At 39.0% G+C, this 20,241-nt stretch overlaps 1 protein-coding gene across 1 annotated transcript in view; it reads right to left on the reverse strand.

Annotated features, from left to right (window-relative positions):
- GOLPH3 (golgi phosphoprotein 3) overlaps positions 1–20,241 on the reverse strand; it is a 57,911-nt gene continuing 37,670 nt past the window's right edge. Inside the window, exons 2-4 of the mRNA XM_054488619.2 lie at positions 17,139–17,270; positions 10,902–11,016; positions 1–1,909 (exon numbers count right to left, since the gene is read on the reverse strand). Of these exons, the coding sequence (XP_054344594.1) occupies positions 1,485–1,909; positions 10,902–11,016; positions 17,139–17,270 (672 nt within the window). The 3' untranslated portion in view covers positions 1–1,484. The remainder of the gene's footprint in view (positions 1,910–10,901; positions 11,017–17,138; positions 17,271–20,241) is intronic.

The raw sequence follows: 20,241 nt of genomic DNA on the forward strand, positions 1-20,241 counted from the left end.
TTCAGGCACTTTCAAGATCATTGTTTATTTATTACTTCAGATAAAAAGGTAGTATACATATTAGGGAATCCCTTAAAATTCAACTCTAGAGTTATACACCATCTAGTACTTTTGCAATGAATGTTAACAACAACAACAAAAATCTCTAAACACCTGAAAGCCCCACTATTAACATGGACTATGGTAATAAAAAATTTTGACATTTAATTTGTTCAATATATAGTATTTACATTATGAAACCAATGGTGATGATACAATAAAGTGATAAAGAAATAGTAAAAATAAACTTTAAAAAGCAAAGGTTTATAGTCTGACAATGCTAATTATCCTAATTGTATATAAAAAATTAAAATATAGCAGAGCTTTCTGTTACAAAATTCTTAATCCTCTGGGTTGTAATCATTACTTGCTACCAATTTACATGCAACATCTGCTAGGACTGACATTTAATTTTTTTCCCCAAGAATGTGTGAGTAGATAAATGACATTTCAGAGCAGACATTAATTTACTTGTGGACAGAAAAAGAAACTCAAGATTGGTACTGGTCACAAGCCTCTTCCCAACAGAAATTATAAAAACAGTAAGATAAAATTTAAAAAAAAATCTAAAAAGGGGATGCATAGGCAAAGAGTACCATAAATGGCACAGCTCAAAAAATCCCAGGACCAATCAGACACACATCTTTTCTCTCTCCTTCAGCGATGAGAGGTCGATTTTGCCATCAAATAACCATGATTGAAGCAAGTACAACCGATTAAATCTTGCAAAATACTAAGATGGGAGCAGGGGTGGCCAGAAGAAGGGGTAATTTATATATAATTCAAACTATATACAGCATAAATGGAATGCAGCCCATCCCAAACTGGCTCTGTGAAACAACTGGACCTTTATAGTTAAAATTATAACAAGTGTAATAATACAATAGATTTACATGGGAAGCAAAATCCAAGGGGCATTTTATATTAAGTATTTACTGTGTTGTTTCAATTTAAAAATAATTTTGCTAAGTATACATCTCAACTGAAGTCTATGTATAAAATGTCCTAATAGATACAGATATTTACCTTTGGTGAGTTGAAGGCCTTTTTGTGACTTCTGTCTGAACTGTAGGCAGAATGCTAGATGTACATGCACATATGGAGAAACTCAAGCTGAGGTCATCCAAAAGCTGTGCGTATGAGGAGGCTGGAGGTACTTTGAAAGTCAAAGTAGACCAGAAACCCAAAACAGGTAACAGTGAGGATGGCAACAGGGAATGGAATGCCAATATGGCAGTAAAACTTTTTTTAAAAACAGAAAGAGGAAGGCCTCTCGTACCAGCAGAATCCTGTATACATACAAAAAAGAAAAAGCCACCCACCATTTTGTAAAACAGAAGCCAATTATAGTGTGGGAAAGTACAAATTACAGAAAACCAGAAGTCAACAGAAGAAAAACTACTGGTTTACTTGAGAGAAAGGAGAATGGTTCACCCCGAGCAGAGTTACTTGGTGAACGCCGCCACCACCGCCCACAGAACCTCATTGGTGTTGGCCTTCAGACATTCCACTTCAGGGTCTAAGTCGAGAAGCTGCCGCACTCTCTTGGTAGCCAAATCATACTGCTCGTCCAGAAGAGGAGCAAAAGCATTCTCCAGGACGTCCGAGGCATGAGCCAGGTAAATGAGGGCCAGCAAGCGCCTGTCCATGCGGTGAGGGTCATTCACCCATTTGTCAAGAACGGCTTCCTGTACTTTCTTGATGAGGCGCTGCTTAATGTTGTTGTTGGTGAGGGGATGTGTTGTCATGTCAAAAAGTAGGAAGTTCTGTTTCTCTGTTGTCAATACACCCTTTTCCACCAGGTTTTTAGCTAATCGTTCCCGTACATTTCTTAACTGATAATGCAATTTTAATGGATTCCATGTCTCACCTAAACAAAAGATTTCAGAAGTTAGAAATGATGAGTATTATCTGCTAATTTTGCAAAAATTTTGTACTATTAAACAGTAACATCTGATTTTGCCCCAAGAAAAACAGAAGAAAATCTGCCATGTTTTTCTCCCTAACTAGACCATGAACCCCTTAAACCTAGCCAGACCTTTGGATTCTAAGCACCCGGCACATCCTCAGCCACAGGAGTCACTCAGACGACTAAACTGCAAGCAGTCTTCAGACCAGAGTCAGTAACCCTTAGTCTTATGTGGAAATGAGCCAAATATTATGTTTGAGCTTCCTTCCAGCTGCTGTCAAAAAGCAGCCAATAGCCAAATAAGTTTTCCATTAAACACCAGTCTGCAACTAACAGACCAAAAAAAAAGCTTCCTGATTAATATGTTATTCCTGAAACTGCTACACATATACAACCTATAGAGGTAGGAAAGCCTGTTTAGGCCATGCTATTATTTGATGACAATATAAAGCTAATTCTGGAAGGATACAAATTTTCACAATTTTAATCTTGCCATCTATACATATTTCCTTTTGAGAGAGAAATATTTAAAATAAAACCAAACGATTTGTCACTAAAGTGGGTTCTTCTTTATAGAAAACTGGAAGGAAATACACCAAAATATTAATCTTACTTATCTTTGGGATTATGTGTGCTAAACTTTTTTTGTGCTTTCTGCATTTTCCAAATGATCTCCAATGAACATGCAACTATTTTTATACTTAAAAAAACTATATTTTTCTAAATTAGAATATGTTAAAGATCAACCACAGGCATCTTTTTAAAATGCAAACGTTGTAAGGTCGAGATTTTGTAATACTGAGAGAAAACCTTCAGCCACACTGTCCATTACAGGAGCCATTAGCCACATAGAGCTATTTAAATTAATTTAAAAATTCAGCTCTTCAGTGGCACTAGCCACATTTCACGTATACAATAGTGACATATGGCCAGTGGCTACACCCCACAGGAATAGAACATTTTCATCATCAAAGAAAGTTCTAGCGGACTATCTTAAAATTTTAAGTTGCTGTCTTAAAATATATTACCATTCAACTGGACAGAGACACAATTATTTTCCTATACTTAATACTAAACAACACAGGCCTTTAGGAAGTAATCATTCCTAAAGCTGCCCTCTCATTGTAATTAGAAATCTCCACAAAATACACAAAAAACTGTTTTCAGACACTAGTCAAAAGCAGCCCAGAACTGTGACACATGAGTGCAGCCTATGTGAGCCCGACAACTGCCTAAGCTTACCACCTAGAGGCACGTCCCAGGCAGCAGAGCAGGCAGGAAGACCCCAAGCAGAGCACAGCAGTCCCATCACGTTAAGGCGGCAGAGATCAGAGTTCAGGGTAGCTAAGGCAGCTGCAATGTGCAAAGCAGACTACTGGAGAAGGGGCACCTACACAGATAAAGAGGTCTAGAAATCTGCAAGGTGTTCCTTGAGTCTTGGGCTGAAAGCTAAAGCTACATGTGTTAGGGTGAGAAATTCCACAAAGCTAGGCAAAGAACAACTACCAGAAAGTAAACGATTCTAAGAGTTCAGTAGAGCTGGGAAAAATGTGACTGCCAACTAGCCAGAGAGCAAAAGCCTCACTAAAAACCAAGGACATTCAGAAGGAATACTAGAAAATTCACACCTTAGTAGTAGGGCTAAACCAGTCCTAGAGTACAGACCACCCTAGACGTGCCCTAATAAAAGATTAAAAGCGGCCAGGCGCGGTGGCTCAAACCTGTAATCCCAGCACTGTGGGTGGCCCAGACAGGTGTATCACCTGAGGTCAGGAGTTTGAGACTAGCCTGGCCAACATGGTGAAACCCCATCTCTTCTACAACTGCAAAAAATTAGCCAGGCATCGTGGCAGGTGCCTGTAATCTCAGCTACTCGGACGGCTGAGGCAGGAGAATCACTTAAACCCAGGAGGCAGAGGTTGCAGTGAGCCGAGATCGTGCCATTGCACTCCAGCCTCGGCAACAAGTGTGAAACTCCATCTCAAAATTTAAAAACAAAAACAAAAAATTAAAAGCAAGTTGATCCACAAGTAACTTAGCTGCCTAACAAGACAAAATTCAACACTCTTTAAAGAAAGACCATAAAATTCATCACTTAACATTCACACTGTCCCGCATCCAAGTTAAAAAAAAAAAAATCACTAAACTTGCAAAGCAGCAAAAAAGTGACCTAAAACTAGGGGTAAGGAGGAAGTCAACAGAAACAGTCCCAGCCTGGGCAACATGGTGAAATCCCGTCTCTACAAAAAATACAAAAGTTAGCCGGGACCAGGCACGGGGGGGTACGCTTGTAATCCCAACACTTTGGGAGGCCAAGGTGAGCAGATCACTTGAGGTTGGGAGTTCAAGACCAGCCTGGCCAACATGGTGAAACCCCGTCTCTACTAAAAATACAAAAATTAGCCAGGCATGGCAGCAGGTGCCTGTAATCCCAGCTACTCGGGAGGCTGAGGCAGGAGAATCGCTTGAACCCGGGAGGCGGCGGTTGCAGTGAGCCAAGATTGCGCCACTGCACTCTAGCCTGGGCAACAAGAACAAGACTGTCTCAAAAACAAAAACAAAAACCCCCAAAAAACAAAACAAAAAAAAAACCCTAGTGTCCTAGTGCAAATCATCTTAATCTATTTCTCCATTTAATCATCTATAAAGTAAAAGTAACAAATTTATCAAGTTCATAGGGCTATTACGAGGATTAAATATCAAGTTCTTAGAACAAAGCCTAACACATGGTAAGCTCTCAGTAAACGTCAGCTATTATTTGCCCATGTGCAGAATAAACATTCTGGCAGAATGTACAGTATTTACAATGTTCTAAGAATCCTGCTAGGTACTGAGAATACAAACATTAGGATATATTTCTAGCCTTGTAGGAATTTAAAATCAAGTGAAAATAACATTCATAATATATTACATATTAGAACTAACTATACTGGCCAGAAGGAAATGGGAATAGGGCCATAAGAACAAAATGAACAAAGTGCCTAGAGGAGTAAGAAATGACTCTGGTTTAATGTTATGGGGTATTTCATAGGAAAGTTATAGAAAGAAAGAATCTTCAAGCTAAATCTCTAAATCCAGCAGGATTCACCACATTCTACGAAAGGGAGAGAAGCCTGAATTCCAGGCAAAAGAAACAACAAAGTACACCACAGGCAGCAGAATAGAATAAGCCCTGGAGTAGAGGCACACATCTTTCAAAAGTGTGTAATTTCCACTTTTTTTTTTTTTTTTGAGACGGAGTCTCATGTTGCCCAGGCTGGAGTGCCGGTGGTGTGATCTTGGCTCACTGCAAGCACTGCCTCCCGGGTTCACGTCATTCTCCTGCCTCAGCCTCCCAAGTAGCTGGGACTACAGGCACCTGCCACCACGCCCAGCTAATTTTTTGTATTTTTAGTAGAGATGGGGTTTCACTGTTAGCCAGGATGGTCTCGATCTCCTGACATCGTGATCCACCCACCTGGGCCTCCCAAAGTGCTGGGATTACAGGCATAAGCCACCGCACCCAGCCACTTCCATCTTTTTATAATTGTGTAAACCCAATGTCCCACCAATAAATAACTGCTGCATCTTTCACTAGTATGAGTTTTGCTTTTAGTTTTCTAATGTCAATGGCAGGTGTTAGGCAGCCTAAGACACTAGGCTGGAATTGGGTAACTATTGTGTTAAATGACTTAGGGAAATTTAAACTAATGCAACATAAAATAATAAACAGCCAAACTTACATAAAAGCCTATTTAAAAAACTACAGTTCAATCCTAAGATTAATGAACAATGTAAAGAATAATTTGTTAAGTTATCAAAGAAGTATTATCCCGTATCAACTCTAATTTGGTATCACTGACTTAATATGTTTATGTTGTCACAAAACCTAAGTATAGCAGAATAAATGACTCCCAAGCCATCCATTTTTATTTTACCTTCCAAAGTCAAATAGGAAGGAACTCTACCCTCCAGAGACATCTTAGCCAAACATCTACTGCCAAACAACAGAGGGGAAAAAAAAAATCAAGAAATGAATTATTCTGAGAGATCTACAGTTAAACTTCTCTTTGCAGCTCTCCACTCCCCCCCCAAAAAAATACCCCCTCCCCCATACACACATCCCTCTAATGCTGTTCTACAATATTTTTTTTTCTCATGGGAAGTAAGTGGGATTAATAGTTTATGACTACTGTCTCTTATACTGAACTTATGCTAAGGTTTATCCTCACCTTATCCTTAATTAAAACTTACATATTGCAACCAGTGGAAATACACGCTTAGTAAATTTTACAGAAGTTCCTGTGGAAATTTCCCAATTCCAAAGTATGCTAACTTACAGTTTAATGTTTCTACTAAAAATGAGAAGAGCCTAAACACAGACCACCTTCAAATAAATTATTCCACTTATGACTGGACCTTCCTATTGGCAATCATTTCTGACTCAAAGGAAGCAATAAAAAGAGACCCAGCCATCATCTCCTCTTGTAGCAGTTCCCTGGGAAGAGGGTAAACCCCATGTGCTCACTCCAACAAATAGACGGTTATTCAGATCTCCTCAAGTATTGGAGAAAAATGAAGAAATCTCACGAGCAGAAGGCTAAAACTGTGAGGAAATATCCCAAATGTTGTTTAATAGTATTTGTGGTACAGAAAAAAGGCACAAAGTAATAACCAAGTGGTCAAAGTATCTTGGTATTCTGGAATTTCTGCCTTTTATTTTCAAAGAATTAAGCTAAATCAAAAGAATAAAGTTACACCTGAGTTTAGCATAAGTAAGACATCAGTATAAGTGGGATGGGAAGAGAATAGATGGATTTCTGAGAAGATGCAATAAAAGTTTAACTAGCTTCTAAAGATTTAGCTACTTCAATTTTTAAAAGTGAATACTTTTTAAATACTTTGAAATAAATGCTTGATAAATGAATAGTTCTTGAACTCTAGGTTAAAAGACGTTACTGTGATCCATGCTGTTAGTCCTCAGTCCCTAAATTATTCACCATATATGTGAAAAGACTTTACAAGTTATACAAGCAAATTTAAAATGTAATGAATCTATTCATAGTTTACTTTTTTTTGTAAAGGAAATTGTGAGAAGTAAACATGGACAGGAAAAGTTCTTCAAAGATTATTCATGTCCACTGCCCAACAATCACTTCAGCGGAGAATGACATGCTGACAGGTACCTAAATCATTTCACTGCAAAGAACACTTATCTTCCTTGACATCATGTTACAAAACTAAAAGCAGCTTTGGCCATAAATTTGGCAGTGTAGTGATTCCTTGTGACCAAACTGATCAACCATGCCTTAAGATTTCAGAAGCTAAAAACTATTCTTAAACAGTCGTCTTAGCCTGGGCAACATGATGAAACCCAATCTCTACAAAAAAATACCAAAATTAGCTGGGCGTGGTGGCACATGCCTGTAGTCCCAGCTAACTGGGAGGCTGAGGCAGGAGGATCAACTGAGCCTGGGAGGTCAAGACTGCAGTGAGCTGTGACTGCACCACTGCACTACAGCCTGGGTGATGGCGAGACTTTGTCTCAAAGACAAAACAAAACAAACAAAATACGTAGTCTCTCAACTTGCCTCAAACATATGTATACTAATTTTAAATTATTAGAAAATGTTTAAAATTTATCAAGAGTTTTAACAGGTATACATGTACAGTATAAATAATAATAAAATGAGCCCCTGGGTATCCTCCACCCCAGGTAAAGAAACTGTTCTTTATTAAAACATTCCTTGGCTTCACAGCAAGGAATCCCTCTGAACAAGTGTATTTCTTTCTTTGCATCTCATTCTTGCACTTCAAAGGCCTAATCTAAGCTCCACTTCCTCTTATAACTACTAAAGTTCCCAAAAATTTTTGTTTTCTCTGAGCTACTGAACTTTCAGAGGACCATACTGTCAAACTCTCATCTGTTCTATCAAATTATTAGATGTATAAAACTGTTCCCCAAATGGATTTTAAGATTCTTTCAGTCTGAGAGCACCTTTTAAATTTCATAGCACATATGTCATTATTGGTGCAATAACTGGTGTTTGATACCACATATTATATTGAAGCAACAGAAAATTTTTAAAAATCTAAAAATTAGCAAGCTAGCCAAAGAACTGTATGCTTAAAAATGGTAAAAATGGTAAAAGTTACATTATATATATTTTACTACAATTAAAAAATCAGCAAGCTGGTATCCTGATACTTTCAATTAAGTGAGAAATAGATATTTTTTATTTTCTTCTTTTTACATGTTATTTGCCAGGAGATTTTTTTTATTTTCTTAACTTTAAAAAAAAGTCCTTTTTTCTCCTTCTCCCACTCTGGATTCCCTTCCTTTATTCTGAAGCAGCAGCATTCCCAATATATGTCAAGAGCAAGCAACTCAAGTGCTACAGGCAATGTTCTGGCATCAATAGCCAATCTAAAACTCACAGGATATTGTTTTTTAAAAAACCTTGCTAAGTATTAGTCTCACATTTCACCCAAATTTCTAATCCAAATAGACAGTGCTTTACAAAATCCTAACTGTTTCCATACTTGTGAGAAAAGCTTTTAGACTTCTCATCTTTTCACTACTGAATCAAGTGGGGACAGTGCAACAGCAGCCATAGGTGAGAACCAAGTTCAGTTAGCATTTATATTGATAAGCTTCATTCACAAAATGTTACTTAACAGGTAAGTGTAAGATGCATTTCAGTAACGGGAAAGTGAAGGCAAAGCCCACTCTACATTCCATAAAAAGAATCTTTAGCACTGTAACACATCTACCAAAAAAAGTCACCACAACTTTGAGAAACCCTTCTTTTGGTCAGCCGGGAACCAAATTACAAATTCTAATTTGCAACACCAGAAGCAGTCATGGGCCAACACTGGCAGCACAACATGAGAAAGATCCAAAGACTGGTTAAGCCAGTGCTCTGAAGGCAATGTACAAAATGATCCATCACAGTATAAACGTTATTAGCAGTTCTATTTCTATCTTAAAACATTATGTTTGCTAATATTTAACATATAGAGTTGACATTAATGCCCTCACTGAGTCTCTGTTAGATGGCTGCATGTCACTGACAGGCATACATGGGAGGCTAACTCAGAGAGCATTGACAATGTGATGGGTATTTGTGATGATTAAGTGAATTTGCTGATAATATAATCTAGTTTTAACCAAACAAGCGCTCATCAAATGGGCAAAGTAATTTTAAAAGATTCTTGCAAAAGAAATTACAACTGAAGACAACTCTAATAAGCATAAAGGGGGGAAAGTATAAGTCAGAGTTACTCTCAATGAGATAAAAAGGAAAATTATCAGAGGTACAAGAGGGTTATCCAACAAAAATGCAAATTTATCAAGAATACGTTTATGTTCTTACCAATAAGAAAAAAGAATGAATCTTGCCTTAAGTGTAAAGTGCCCATTATTGCCCTGTTAGCTAAAAATGGAGTGAATGTACTTAATTTTTAAATAAACAAATAAATATAGGCTGAGCATGGTGATTCATGCTTATAGTCCCAGTGCTTTGGGAAGCCTTGATGGAGCACCGCTTGAGGCCAGGAGCTCAACACCAGCCTGAGCAACACAGCAAGGTCCTATCTCTACAAAAAATAATTTTTTTTCTTGAAACGGGGTCTCACTCTGTCACCCAGGTTGGAGTGCAGTGGCATGATCTTGGCTCACTGCAACCTCCATCTCCTAGGCTCAAGCAATCCTGCCACCTCAGCTTCCCAAGTAGCTGGGACCACAGGCATGTGCCACTATGTCTGGCTAATTTTTTTGTATTTTTTGGTAGAAACAGGGTTTCACCAGGTTGCCCAGGCTGGTCTTGAACTCCTGAGCTCAGGAGATTCACCCGCCTCAGCCTCCCAAAGTACTGGGGTTACAGGAATGAGCCACCATGCCTGGCCACAAAATAAAATTAAAAAAAAAAAAAAAAAACTCAGCGAGGCATGGTGGCACACACCTGTAGTCTTAGCTACTCCAGAGGCTGAGGCAGAGGCTGTGGATCACTTGAGCCCAGGACTTAGTTCAAGGTTATAGTGAGTTAGGATCATGCCACTGCACTCCAGCCTGGGCAACAGAGTGAGACCCTGTGTCTTAAAAAGAAAAATATTTATGTATACATATAAATAAAATCAGCTGGTCCAAGTACAGCAGTTATTTACAGCTAACTGTTCACAGTTAGATTTTTTTGTTCCCTCCCACTCCCACTGCTTCACTTGACTAGTCCCCCAACCCCTAAAAAAACCTTTTACTGACAGAAGAAGAATCCAATAGGACTTTTATAAATTCTGCTTATCTATAAGAAAACTCACATCATGTTAATACACAAATAACTTTAATATAAATGTCACAGTCCTCCATGCCATCAACCAAACTTTTCACGTTCTCCTCCCTAAGGCTGCACTTCCCTGTCTCCTTGAAGTTAGGGGAGATTGTGTGATTTGCTCTGGTCAATGAAACATGAACCACATGTCATTTCTAAGCAGAAACTTAAGAGCCAGAGTGATGTGCTATGCTATTCCTCCTTTTATGATAGTGACTGATACTGCTCCAGGTGGCAGTGGCTCCATCTGCCTGGCTGCCAGAGTGAGGATGAGGTAGCCTGTGACTGACTTACAGCCTGAATGAGAAATAAATGGTTGTTTTAAGCAACTGAGGTTTTGGGGTTTGTTACCGCCACAGCTTAACCTAGCCTATCCAGATTAAGGTAGCATGTGGTAATTTTGATAAAGAACATGGGAGCTCTAAGAAAAGAGTATTATCTTCTCATTCTGTATCTGTTCAGTATTGTTAAAGAGAATGAAATTTTATAAAAACCATTCCTTCCCCACTCTATGACTGATAACTTTCAAGTTTGCCTGAATAACTAAACAAGCTTCTGGCTATTTTGTATAGGTTCCTTTCAAAAGGATTTAAACTTCGTAATCTTTTAAACAGAAATTGGTTTTTGGTTTATTCACAGCAGCTTACCACTAAGTAATTCAATCCAGTTCTGGACCGTTTCTGGAGGCTGAGTTTCCTTAACATGCTTCAGAGCTTCATCAAGAAGAACATCCCCTGTTGGAGCATCCGACTTACAGATTACCTAAAAAGAAAGCAAAAAGAATGAAAGGATCCACGAATGCCTTTTCTGACTTGATCTCATTAAATGAAAAACAATTATATAAATAATTCATTATACTTAAAGCCTCAAGCTTTCATGTAGTATCAAAGTTCAGATTTTAAATTACTTTTATGGTAAGGAAATCCAATATTTAACCTAACCAGATTAGATATAATAATGAATAAAAATTGGCTAGACTCAGTAGCTCATGCCTGAATCCCAGGGGGAGGCTGAGGCAAGCAGATCACTTGAAGCCAGGAATTCGATACCAGCCTGGCCCACATGGCGAAACCCTGTCTCTACTAAAATACAAAAATTAGCCGGGTGTGGTGGTGCACGCCTGTAATCCCAGCTACTCGGGTAGCTGAGGTGGGAGAATCATTTGAACCCAGGAGGCAGAGGCTGCAGGAAGCCAAGATCACGCCGCCGCACTCCACCCTGGATGACAGAGTGAGATTATCTCAAAGAGAAAAGAAAAGAAAAGAAAGCTACTGGCCGGGCACGGTGGCTCACTCCTGTAATCCCAGCACTTTGGGAGGCCGAGGTAGGTGGATCACCTGAGGTCAGGAGTTCAAGACCAGCCCGGCCAAAATGATGAAACCCCATCTCTACTGAAAATACAAAAAATTAGCTGGGTGTGGTGGCGGGTCCCTGTAATCCCAGCTACTCTGGAGGCTGAGGCAGGAGAATTGCTTGAACCCAGGAGGCGGAGGTTGCAGTGGGCCGAGATTGTGCCACTGCATTCCAGCCTGGGCAACAAGAGCAAAACTCCAACTTAAAAAGAAAAAAAAAAAAAAAAAAAAGCTACTGTGCAATAATTAGTAAAGCAACATACTAGGACAGTTTATACTCACTGACTCTTTCATCACTGAACCTTGGACTATGTGATCCAGAAATTCATTTAAGCATTATTATTAGTTCCAGAAATAAGACTAAATTATATTTAAGAATTCAGTACAGGTTGAACATCCCTAATCCAAAAATCTGAACTCCTTCAAAATCTGAAACTTTTTGAGCACCAACATGCATCCATTGGAACATTCTGGATTTTAAATTTTGAAGTCAGGGATGCTTAAATAAAATACAAATATTCCAAAATCCAAAAAATTCCAAAATCTTAAACATTTCTGTTACCAAGCATTTCAGATATAGGATACTCAATCTTATATTATAAAGGTGGTATTTCACATCAGTGAAGAAACAAATTTTTAAACAAATGTCATTAAAACTTGCTAACAAATTATAGAGGTAAGAAAGGTTTCTTGGTATTTTTTTTTTTTTGGAAATGGAGTTTTGCTCGTCACCCAGGCTGGAGTGCAGTGGCACAATCTCGGCTCACTGCAAACCTCTGCCTCCCCAGTACAAGCAATTCTCCTGCCTCAGCCTTCCAAGTAGCTGGAATAACAGGTGTGCGCCACCACACCTGGCTAATTTTATATTTTTAGTAAAGATGGGGTTTCTCCATGTTAGTCAGGCTGGTCTCGAACTCCCGACCTCAGGTAATCCACCCACCTCGGCCTCCCAAAGTGCTGGGATGACAGGAATGATCCACTGCACCTGGCCCTGAAAGGTTTCTTTAAAAATTGTCCCCACTAGCAGAAAGCTTAAAGAAATTATCAATAGCTTTGATTACATAAATTTTTTAAATACTGCAACTTTTTTTAAAAAAGCTACACTGAGGCTGGATGCAGTGGCTCACTCCTATAATCCCAGCACTTTGGGAGGCCAAGGCGGGTGGATCACCTGAGGTCAAGAGTTTGAGACCAGCCTGGCCAACATGGTGAAACCCAGTCTCTACTAATAATACAAAAATTAGCCAGGTGTGGTGGCGCACGCCTGTAAACCCAACTACTCGGGAGGCTGAGGCAGGAGAATCGCTTGAACTCGGGAGGTGGAGGCTGCAGTGAGCTGAGATCGCACCATTGCACTCCAGCCTGGGCGACGAGCAAAAATCTGTTTCCAAACAAAAAGCTACGTTGAGATATAGAATCCATTTTAAAAGTGGAAAAATCCAGAGGGAGGGATGGGAGGGAAAATGTTACACCGCTTTAGACAAGTATTAGATCCCTAAAGCCTTCATTCACGTTGTTGGCTAAGCTATAAATTTCTAGTTAAAATTCCATAATATCAAAATTAAATCCATTGTATTGTATTATTTTATAATGTTAGCTATTTAAATGTTATAAAATTTAACATTACTTTTTTTTTTTTGAGATGGAGTCTCACTCTGTTGCCCAGCCTGGAGTGCAATGGCACGATCTCAGCTCACTGCAACCTCCGCCTCCTGGGTTCAAGCAATTCTCCTGCCTCAGACTCCCAAATAGCTGGGATTACAGGCACACACCACCGCATCCGGCTAATTTTTGTATTTTTAGTAGACACAGGGTTTCATCAAGTTGGGCAGGCTGGTCTTGAACTCCTGACCTTGTGATCTGCCCACCTCGGCCTCCCAAAGTGCTGGGATTGCAAGCATGAGCCACCGTGCCCCGCTAATTTAAAATCACTTTTAAAATGTTGAGAGTCCTCTCTTAAACTTGTCCTCAAAGTGTCCTTTACTTTGTCAATCTTATAAAAAAATTAAAAATATATACATACAGTATCTATCTCTGTGACATCATGACCAGTAGAAATATAAAAACCACAATACACGTCACAAACCTGTTCTTAAATTTTCTTTATTTTATTATTATTATTATACTTTAAGTTTTAGGGTACATGTGCACAACGTACAGGTTTGTTACATATGTATACATGAGCCATGTTGGTGTGCTGCATCCATTAACTCGTCATTTAGCATTAGGTATATCTCCTAATGCTATCCCTCCCCCCTCTTAAATTTTCTAGTAGTTATATTTTAAAAGAAAAAAAAGGCAAAATTAATTTTAATATTTTGATTTAACCAAATACAACCAAAATATTAACATGTAATAAGTATTTTTAAATTGAGGTACTTAATATATTCTTCCATACTAAGAACAAAAATCCAGTGTATCCAGTGTATGTTTTTACTAACACCATGTGTCAATGTGCAGTAGCCAAACTTCAAGTGCTTAAGTGTCTGGCTCATAGACGTATGTAGCTAGTAGCTACCATATTGAACATACAGACCATTTTCATCATCAAAGTTCCATCAAACAGTGCTATTCTAGACCATGCTTTCAGTGAAGGGTGAGAGAGCACAAGAAAATAAAGAAAGCACAGCCTCAGGAGAAAAAGTTACATCTAAATATGGTGGCCATGCCACCACTTCTTATGTCCCACTCATTCTTTATATTTATTGCAATTTGGCCTCAAAGCTCGCCCACACACATCCATTTGCAACAGATCTTATGTCAGGGACACCAGAGCCTGGGTATAGGTGAATCACTTTTTCTTATGAAGTTCTGTCCTCTAAATCTTTCTCAAATGTTTCACTTTTCTCCATCGTCTTGCCAATATAGTTGGCCTTCCATATCTATAGATTCAACCAATTGAGGATCAAAAATATTCAGGAAAAATAATACAAATTTTAAAATGCAGTATAACAATTGTTTATACAGCATTTACATTGTATTAGGTATTGTAAGTAATCTGGGGGTGATACAAAGTATAGGAGAGGATGTGCACAGGTTATACGCAACTACAACAACATTTTATATAAGAAACTTGAGCATCCACAGATTTTGATATTTGAGGGGAGTCCTAGAACCAACAGCCCACAGATACTGAGGGACAACTATATTCTAGTCTGCCTAATCTGGTTGTTTTTCACTTGGATTAATTTAAGCCTCTTAACTAATTTCCCTAAACAAGTTATAGCCTTTTCAATCCATTCTCCTCACTGATCTTTCTAACAGACAAATCTTACCATGGCATTCCACTGCTTCTGCTTACAACTTTTCAATGACTCGAGTTAGTTCTAAATTCCTTTTAAAAATTCAGTAGTAAGTGTGGTTCACAAATAAATATGTTCTATCCAAACGTATCATTTTTATTTAGCTTCTTTTTTGGGGGGGACGGGAACCATTCCTAAATATAAACAGATAATCACGGATAACGTGAAAGAAAGCTTCCAACACAGAAGAGATCAAAAAGAGAAAATAAGACCTCTGAAGAAACAGATATAATACAAATGAAGGAAATTTTCAAGAGGTGTGATATCCTCAGAAATCTAAAAGAAGGTATTACATCCATAAAACAAACTACAATTTTTAAAAAGGAAGCTCATGGAAATCAAAAACAGGAGAGTCACAATAAAATCTCAACAGAAAGGTTAGAAGACAACTCTTTAAGAGTAGCCAAGAAGTCCGTATCCAATTTACAGAGTTCTAGAAAAAGAGGGCAAAATATATGAGAAATACAAGTTATCAAAACCAAAATATACACCTTTCTAGATTGAAAAAATTAATGCATAATGAATTTACAATGATCCACATTAAGGCATATCGTACAATTTCAGAAAACCAACAAGGATAACAGAAGATCCCAAATGCTTCTAGAGGAAAAAAAAAATAAGATTGAAAAAACAGAAGGAGGCCCGACACAGTGGCTCACGTCTGTAATCCCAGCTCTTTGGGAGGCCAAGGCACGAGGATCACTTGAACCCAAGCGTTCAAGACCAGCCTGGGCAATAAAGTAAGACCTTATCTCTAACAAAAATAAAACAAAAAAAAATTAGCCAGGAGGCTGGGTGCGGTGGCTCACACCTATAATCCCAGCATTTTGGGAGGCAGGTGGATCATTTGGGGTCAGGAGTTTGAGACCAGCCTGACCAATATGGTGAAACCCAATCTCTACTAAACCTATTAAAAAAAAAAAAAAAAATTAGCTGGGTGTGGTGATGCATGCCTGTAGTCCCAGCTACTAGGCAGGCTGAGGCAGGAGAACCTCTAGAGACGATAGGGTGGCGGAGGTTGCAGTGAGCTGAGATGGCACCAACTGCACTCCAGCCTGGGTGATAGAGCGACACTCAGTCTCAGAAAAAAAAAAAAATTAGCCAGACATGGTGGCACATACCTATGTAGTCCCCGCTACTTGGAAAGCAGAGGTTGCAGTGAACCAAGATCATACCAACCACCCTCCAGCCCAGGCAATGGAGTGAGACTCTGTCTCCAAAAAAAAAAAAAAGGGAAAAGAAAATCAGAAGGGCACCAGACTTTAACAGCAACTCTGTATACTAGAAAACAGTGGGCTGGGCATGATAGCTCATGCCTGTAATCCCTGCACTTTGGGAGGCCCAAGGCAAGTGGATCACTTGAGCCCAGGAGTTCGAGAGCAGCCCAGGCAACATGGCAAAACCCCATCTCTACAAAACATACAAAAATTAGCCGGGTGTGGCAGCACATGCCTGTAGTCCCAGCTACTTGGGAGGCTGAGGCACGTAAATCACTTCAACCAGGGAAGCGGAGGTTGCAGTGAGCCGATATCACGCCACTGCACTCCAGCCTGGGTGACACAGCAAGACTCTGTCTCCAAAAAAAAAAAAAAAGATGCATGAATTGTGTTCTTTCCTACAGAACTATTATTCTCTATAGCTTATTAATCAAGCAGCATTCAGCTGTGATCTAAAACTTTTAGATTCATTAGGACACTGATTTAGGAAAAAAACTAGTTTTGAAACACCATGCTCAAGAAACACAATGACAAACTGGAAGAAAAACAGTCTTGAATATTTCAGATTGAGGTTGAAGTTAAATTTCTAAAAACTAGCCAATATTACCTCTATAAGAGAAGCACCTACACAGACCTTCAACAGACAGGTATCTGAAAAGTATTCATAATCTGATGAAAAGATCAACAGCCTATGCGTAAATTGCACAGTAACACTTTTGAGTTTTTAATGTCAAGTCTTTCAAAATTATGGCTTTTAAAAGCTGCAAATGAAGTCTAGAATCTTTCTGAAGATGTAAGATCCAGTGGCCAGTCACCTTAACAATCAATTACATTACGCATTGTAGGTACAAAGAACCAGAAAACCAAGAATGCAAAAAAGATATGGAAATACAATTGAATAAAGACAACTTTAATATCAACTTCCACTTTAATTTTTGAAGGCTATTAGTAAAAACATACATTTTAAGCAGTACAACCTCTTTAAAAAGAATGTTACTCAGCACTCCTCTTACCTTTCTTGTTAATAGACTTTTACGTCTCATTCCACAAGCCTCTAGTTGTAACCTTCCTCTCAATGCTAATTCAATTAACATACAGCCACGTAATCCAGATGATATACAGTCATTCCAAAATGATGTGTAACCCTATTAAAAAAAGAGGAAGAAATAAAACAAAATAGCTAATTTACCTTGAATTCAGAGTCAAAAACAGAAATATTATCAGCCAAAGTCATATTCGGTGCCTTTTACCCTTCCTGTCTTTCTATAATAATATACTGAAAAAATACAATTAACATAAATTACTAATCGAGAATTTTCGGGGGCTTATCTTTCCACCACTTATTCTTACATACAAACAACAAATAACTTTAGAAGTCATAAGTTTAGAAACATAACTCACATTTCACCAAGCTGTGTGTTTATTAGGTTCTTTCAGAACCCTGCAAACTCCAAAGAATACTCAGTTAACCTCAGATTATAGTGATTTATTATAGGTGGACAAGTTAAGAAGCTCAGGGAAAGATAACCTAGCCAAGATAGCTTCACAGAGAATTAGAATACCATTCATTTATTGCTGTTTAGGATAAAACCACAAGGTTAATCCAAGCACTTTGGGAGGCCGAGCCAAGACGATGGCTTGAGCCCAGGAGTTTGAGACCAGCCTGGACAACATAGTGAATTCCTGTTTCTACCAAAAAAAAATTAATTAGCTAGGTGTGGTGCTGCACACCTGTAGTCCCAGCTACTCAGGAGGCTACGGCAGGAGGACCACTGTGTCCAAGAGTTCAAGGCTACAGTGAGCAATAATTACACCAACACACTGCAGCCTGGGCAAAACAGTGCAACGTTGTCTCTTAAATACACATACTGTTAATTTTTTAAGAAGATATTAGAAAAACACGTATGCACTCACAAACAGACGGATGGCTATAGGCCTAAAATTCTCAATAATAAACAGTATAACAATCAGATTGGCCCCAAGAGAGAATGTAAGGGCAGCATCCACGGTGGAAGACCAGCCAGACATAAGGAGGTTGATAGACATCTAGAGATCTGGGATACTGGTCAAGCATGCATCACCAGATGAGGTCAGGACACTGTAACAGCAAACAACTGGGGTTGTTCAAATTATAAAGCCACAAATCTTGCCAGCAGGATTGCCAGCTATCAATTTAAGATACCCAGTTCTCATGAGACAGCCGAAGCTATAAATAACTCTCATTAAGGCTCAGAACAGGGTAACACAATTCTGGTAGGAGAACAGGCCAACTGAATCTCTGAAGAATGGAGGGCCCAGGATTAGGAAGGCCTGGCCCTCACCTCTGGCACTTTTCCAAGGTCAATCCTGGCACTTCGCCAGGCCAGAGTAGTGAGCTTGTGTTTCAGAAGATGACTGACCATTGAGGTCCATCAAACTTCATTTTAGATACAAGGAGTTAAATTCGCCTCACCAAGCTACCACTTCTGAGAATGTGACCTTTGGGAAAATAACTTAAAGGAGGCACAAGGGGATAAACAAAAACATCAGTGTTAAGAGATCAATTTAAATGTGAGGTATAAGAAGCAGACACTGACTGGATTTTAGGGAATCATTTTAAACTTAGGGTTGGGGCCTGATCAAATGAAGATTACCAGAGATTTAGCAAAGTGGCTAATAATACCAGTACTTTATAGAGATTAGGTAAAATGCGTGGCTTCTGTGTCCATGAAATTAAAGCCCTAGGAAGCCTGAGAATGAATTCCACATGAAATTAAAGTTACAGATATCTGGCTTTGATTGGCCTGGACATATAGACAGAGTTCCTAAATGAGCCTCTACAAACTGTAAACAACAGAGAACACCTCATAAAGCAATAATGGACGTGAACAGCCCTACAGCCTGCAAACTCCAGCTGCACAGTACCTGGAAGCTTACATTTGATAGCAGAGAACTAAAATATGTCTCAATCTCAATTGCTCCTAGAGTAATGGCACACCCAGAGATATTAGCAAAATGGGGTCTTTAGTAACAGACTTCAGAGATCTAAACTTAGTGAATGGCTTTAGGCATCATCACTGAAAGACACATGCTCAAACAGAATTGGATTCACATGGGAAAGTAGATGAATGGGAATGGACAGTTCTGTACCACAGCTTCTGGGACTCGTCAGCAATATTCCAAAGATAAATGAAGCCAACAAAGACACACCAAACAACAGAAAAGTACAGTATGTTGATACCCTCCTGCTAAAATCCATGTCATAAAAAACAGGATCAAAAATTAATCACAGGGTAGCCAGGCGCAGTGACATACACCAGTAATCCCAGCACTTAGCGACGCAGAGGCAAGTGGATTGCTTGAGTCCAGGAATTCCAGACCCCTGGGCAACATGGTGAAACACCATCTCTACAAAAAATACAAAAATTAACCGGGCATGGTGGCACCCGTCTGTGGTCCCGGCTACTTGGAAGGCTGAGGTGGGAGAATCACCTGAGCTCAGGAACTTGAGGTTGCAGTGAGCCATGATCATGCCACTGCACTCCAGCCTGGGTGACAGGAGTTAAGACCCTATCTCAAAAAAAAAAAAAAAAGATAAAATATGTGGGGAAGGTTAGTAACTGGCAGTATCAAGCAGCTTATGACTGTAGTCATAATTAGTTCCTATGTTCTAAAATATAAGGATGGGAGAGGACAGAGACATCTCAAGTAGGGCTGGGCCATACACTACCAGATCTCCATCTGCCTGATTCCCTTTACTCTTTCAAGTGGCTCAATTTGAATGGTAGAAAAGGGTATTGTTTATTATTAAGTCCCTAAAGCTGCAAACACTGAGAAGAGTTCTCACCATTCCAGTTAAGAGATACTGTTCTGCTCTTAACTGCCTACTTACCCAGAAGCTTTTTGTTACGAAGGAACTCAAAAGGTTGGTGAACCAAAATGAAATGTAATAAAAATATTTCGTATAAAGATCATAAGAGGGATATAACCAGAAGTATAAGATTTTCCTTATGTTATTAAAAACATTTACAACATGGGAAAATGCTCATAATACGTATTCTACATGAGAAACAGATAAAAAATTATATTATCTAAAGCAGAAGTGTCCAATCTTTTGGCTTCCGTGGGCCATACTGG

Source organism: Pongo pygmaeus, chromosome 4, assembly GCF_028885625.2.
Source record: "Pongo pygmaeus isolate AG05252 chromosome 4, NHGRI_mPonPyg2-v2.0_pri, whole genome shotgun sequence".
Classification (NCBI taxonomy): Eukaryota; Metazoa; Chordata; class Mammalia; order Primates; family Hominidae; genus Pongo; species Pongo pygmaeus.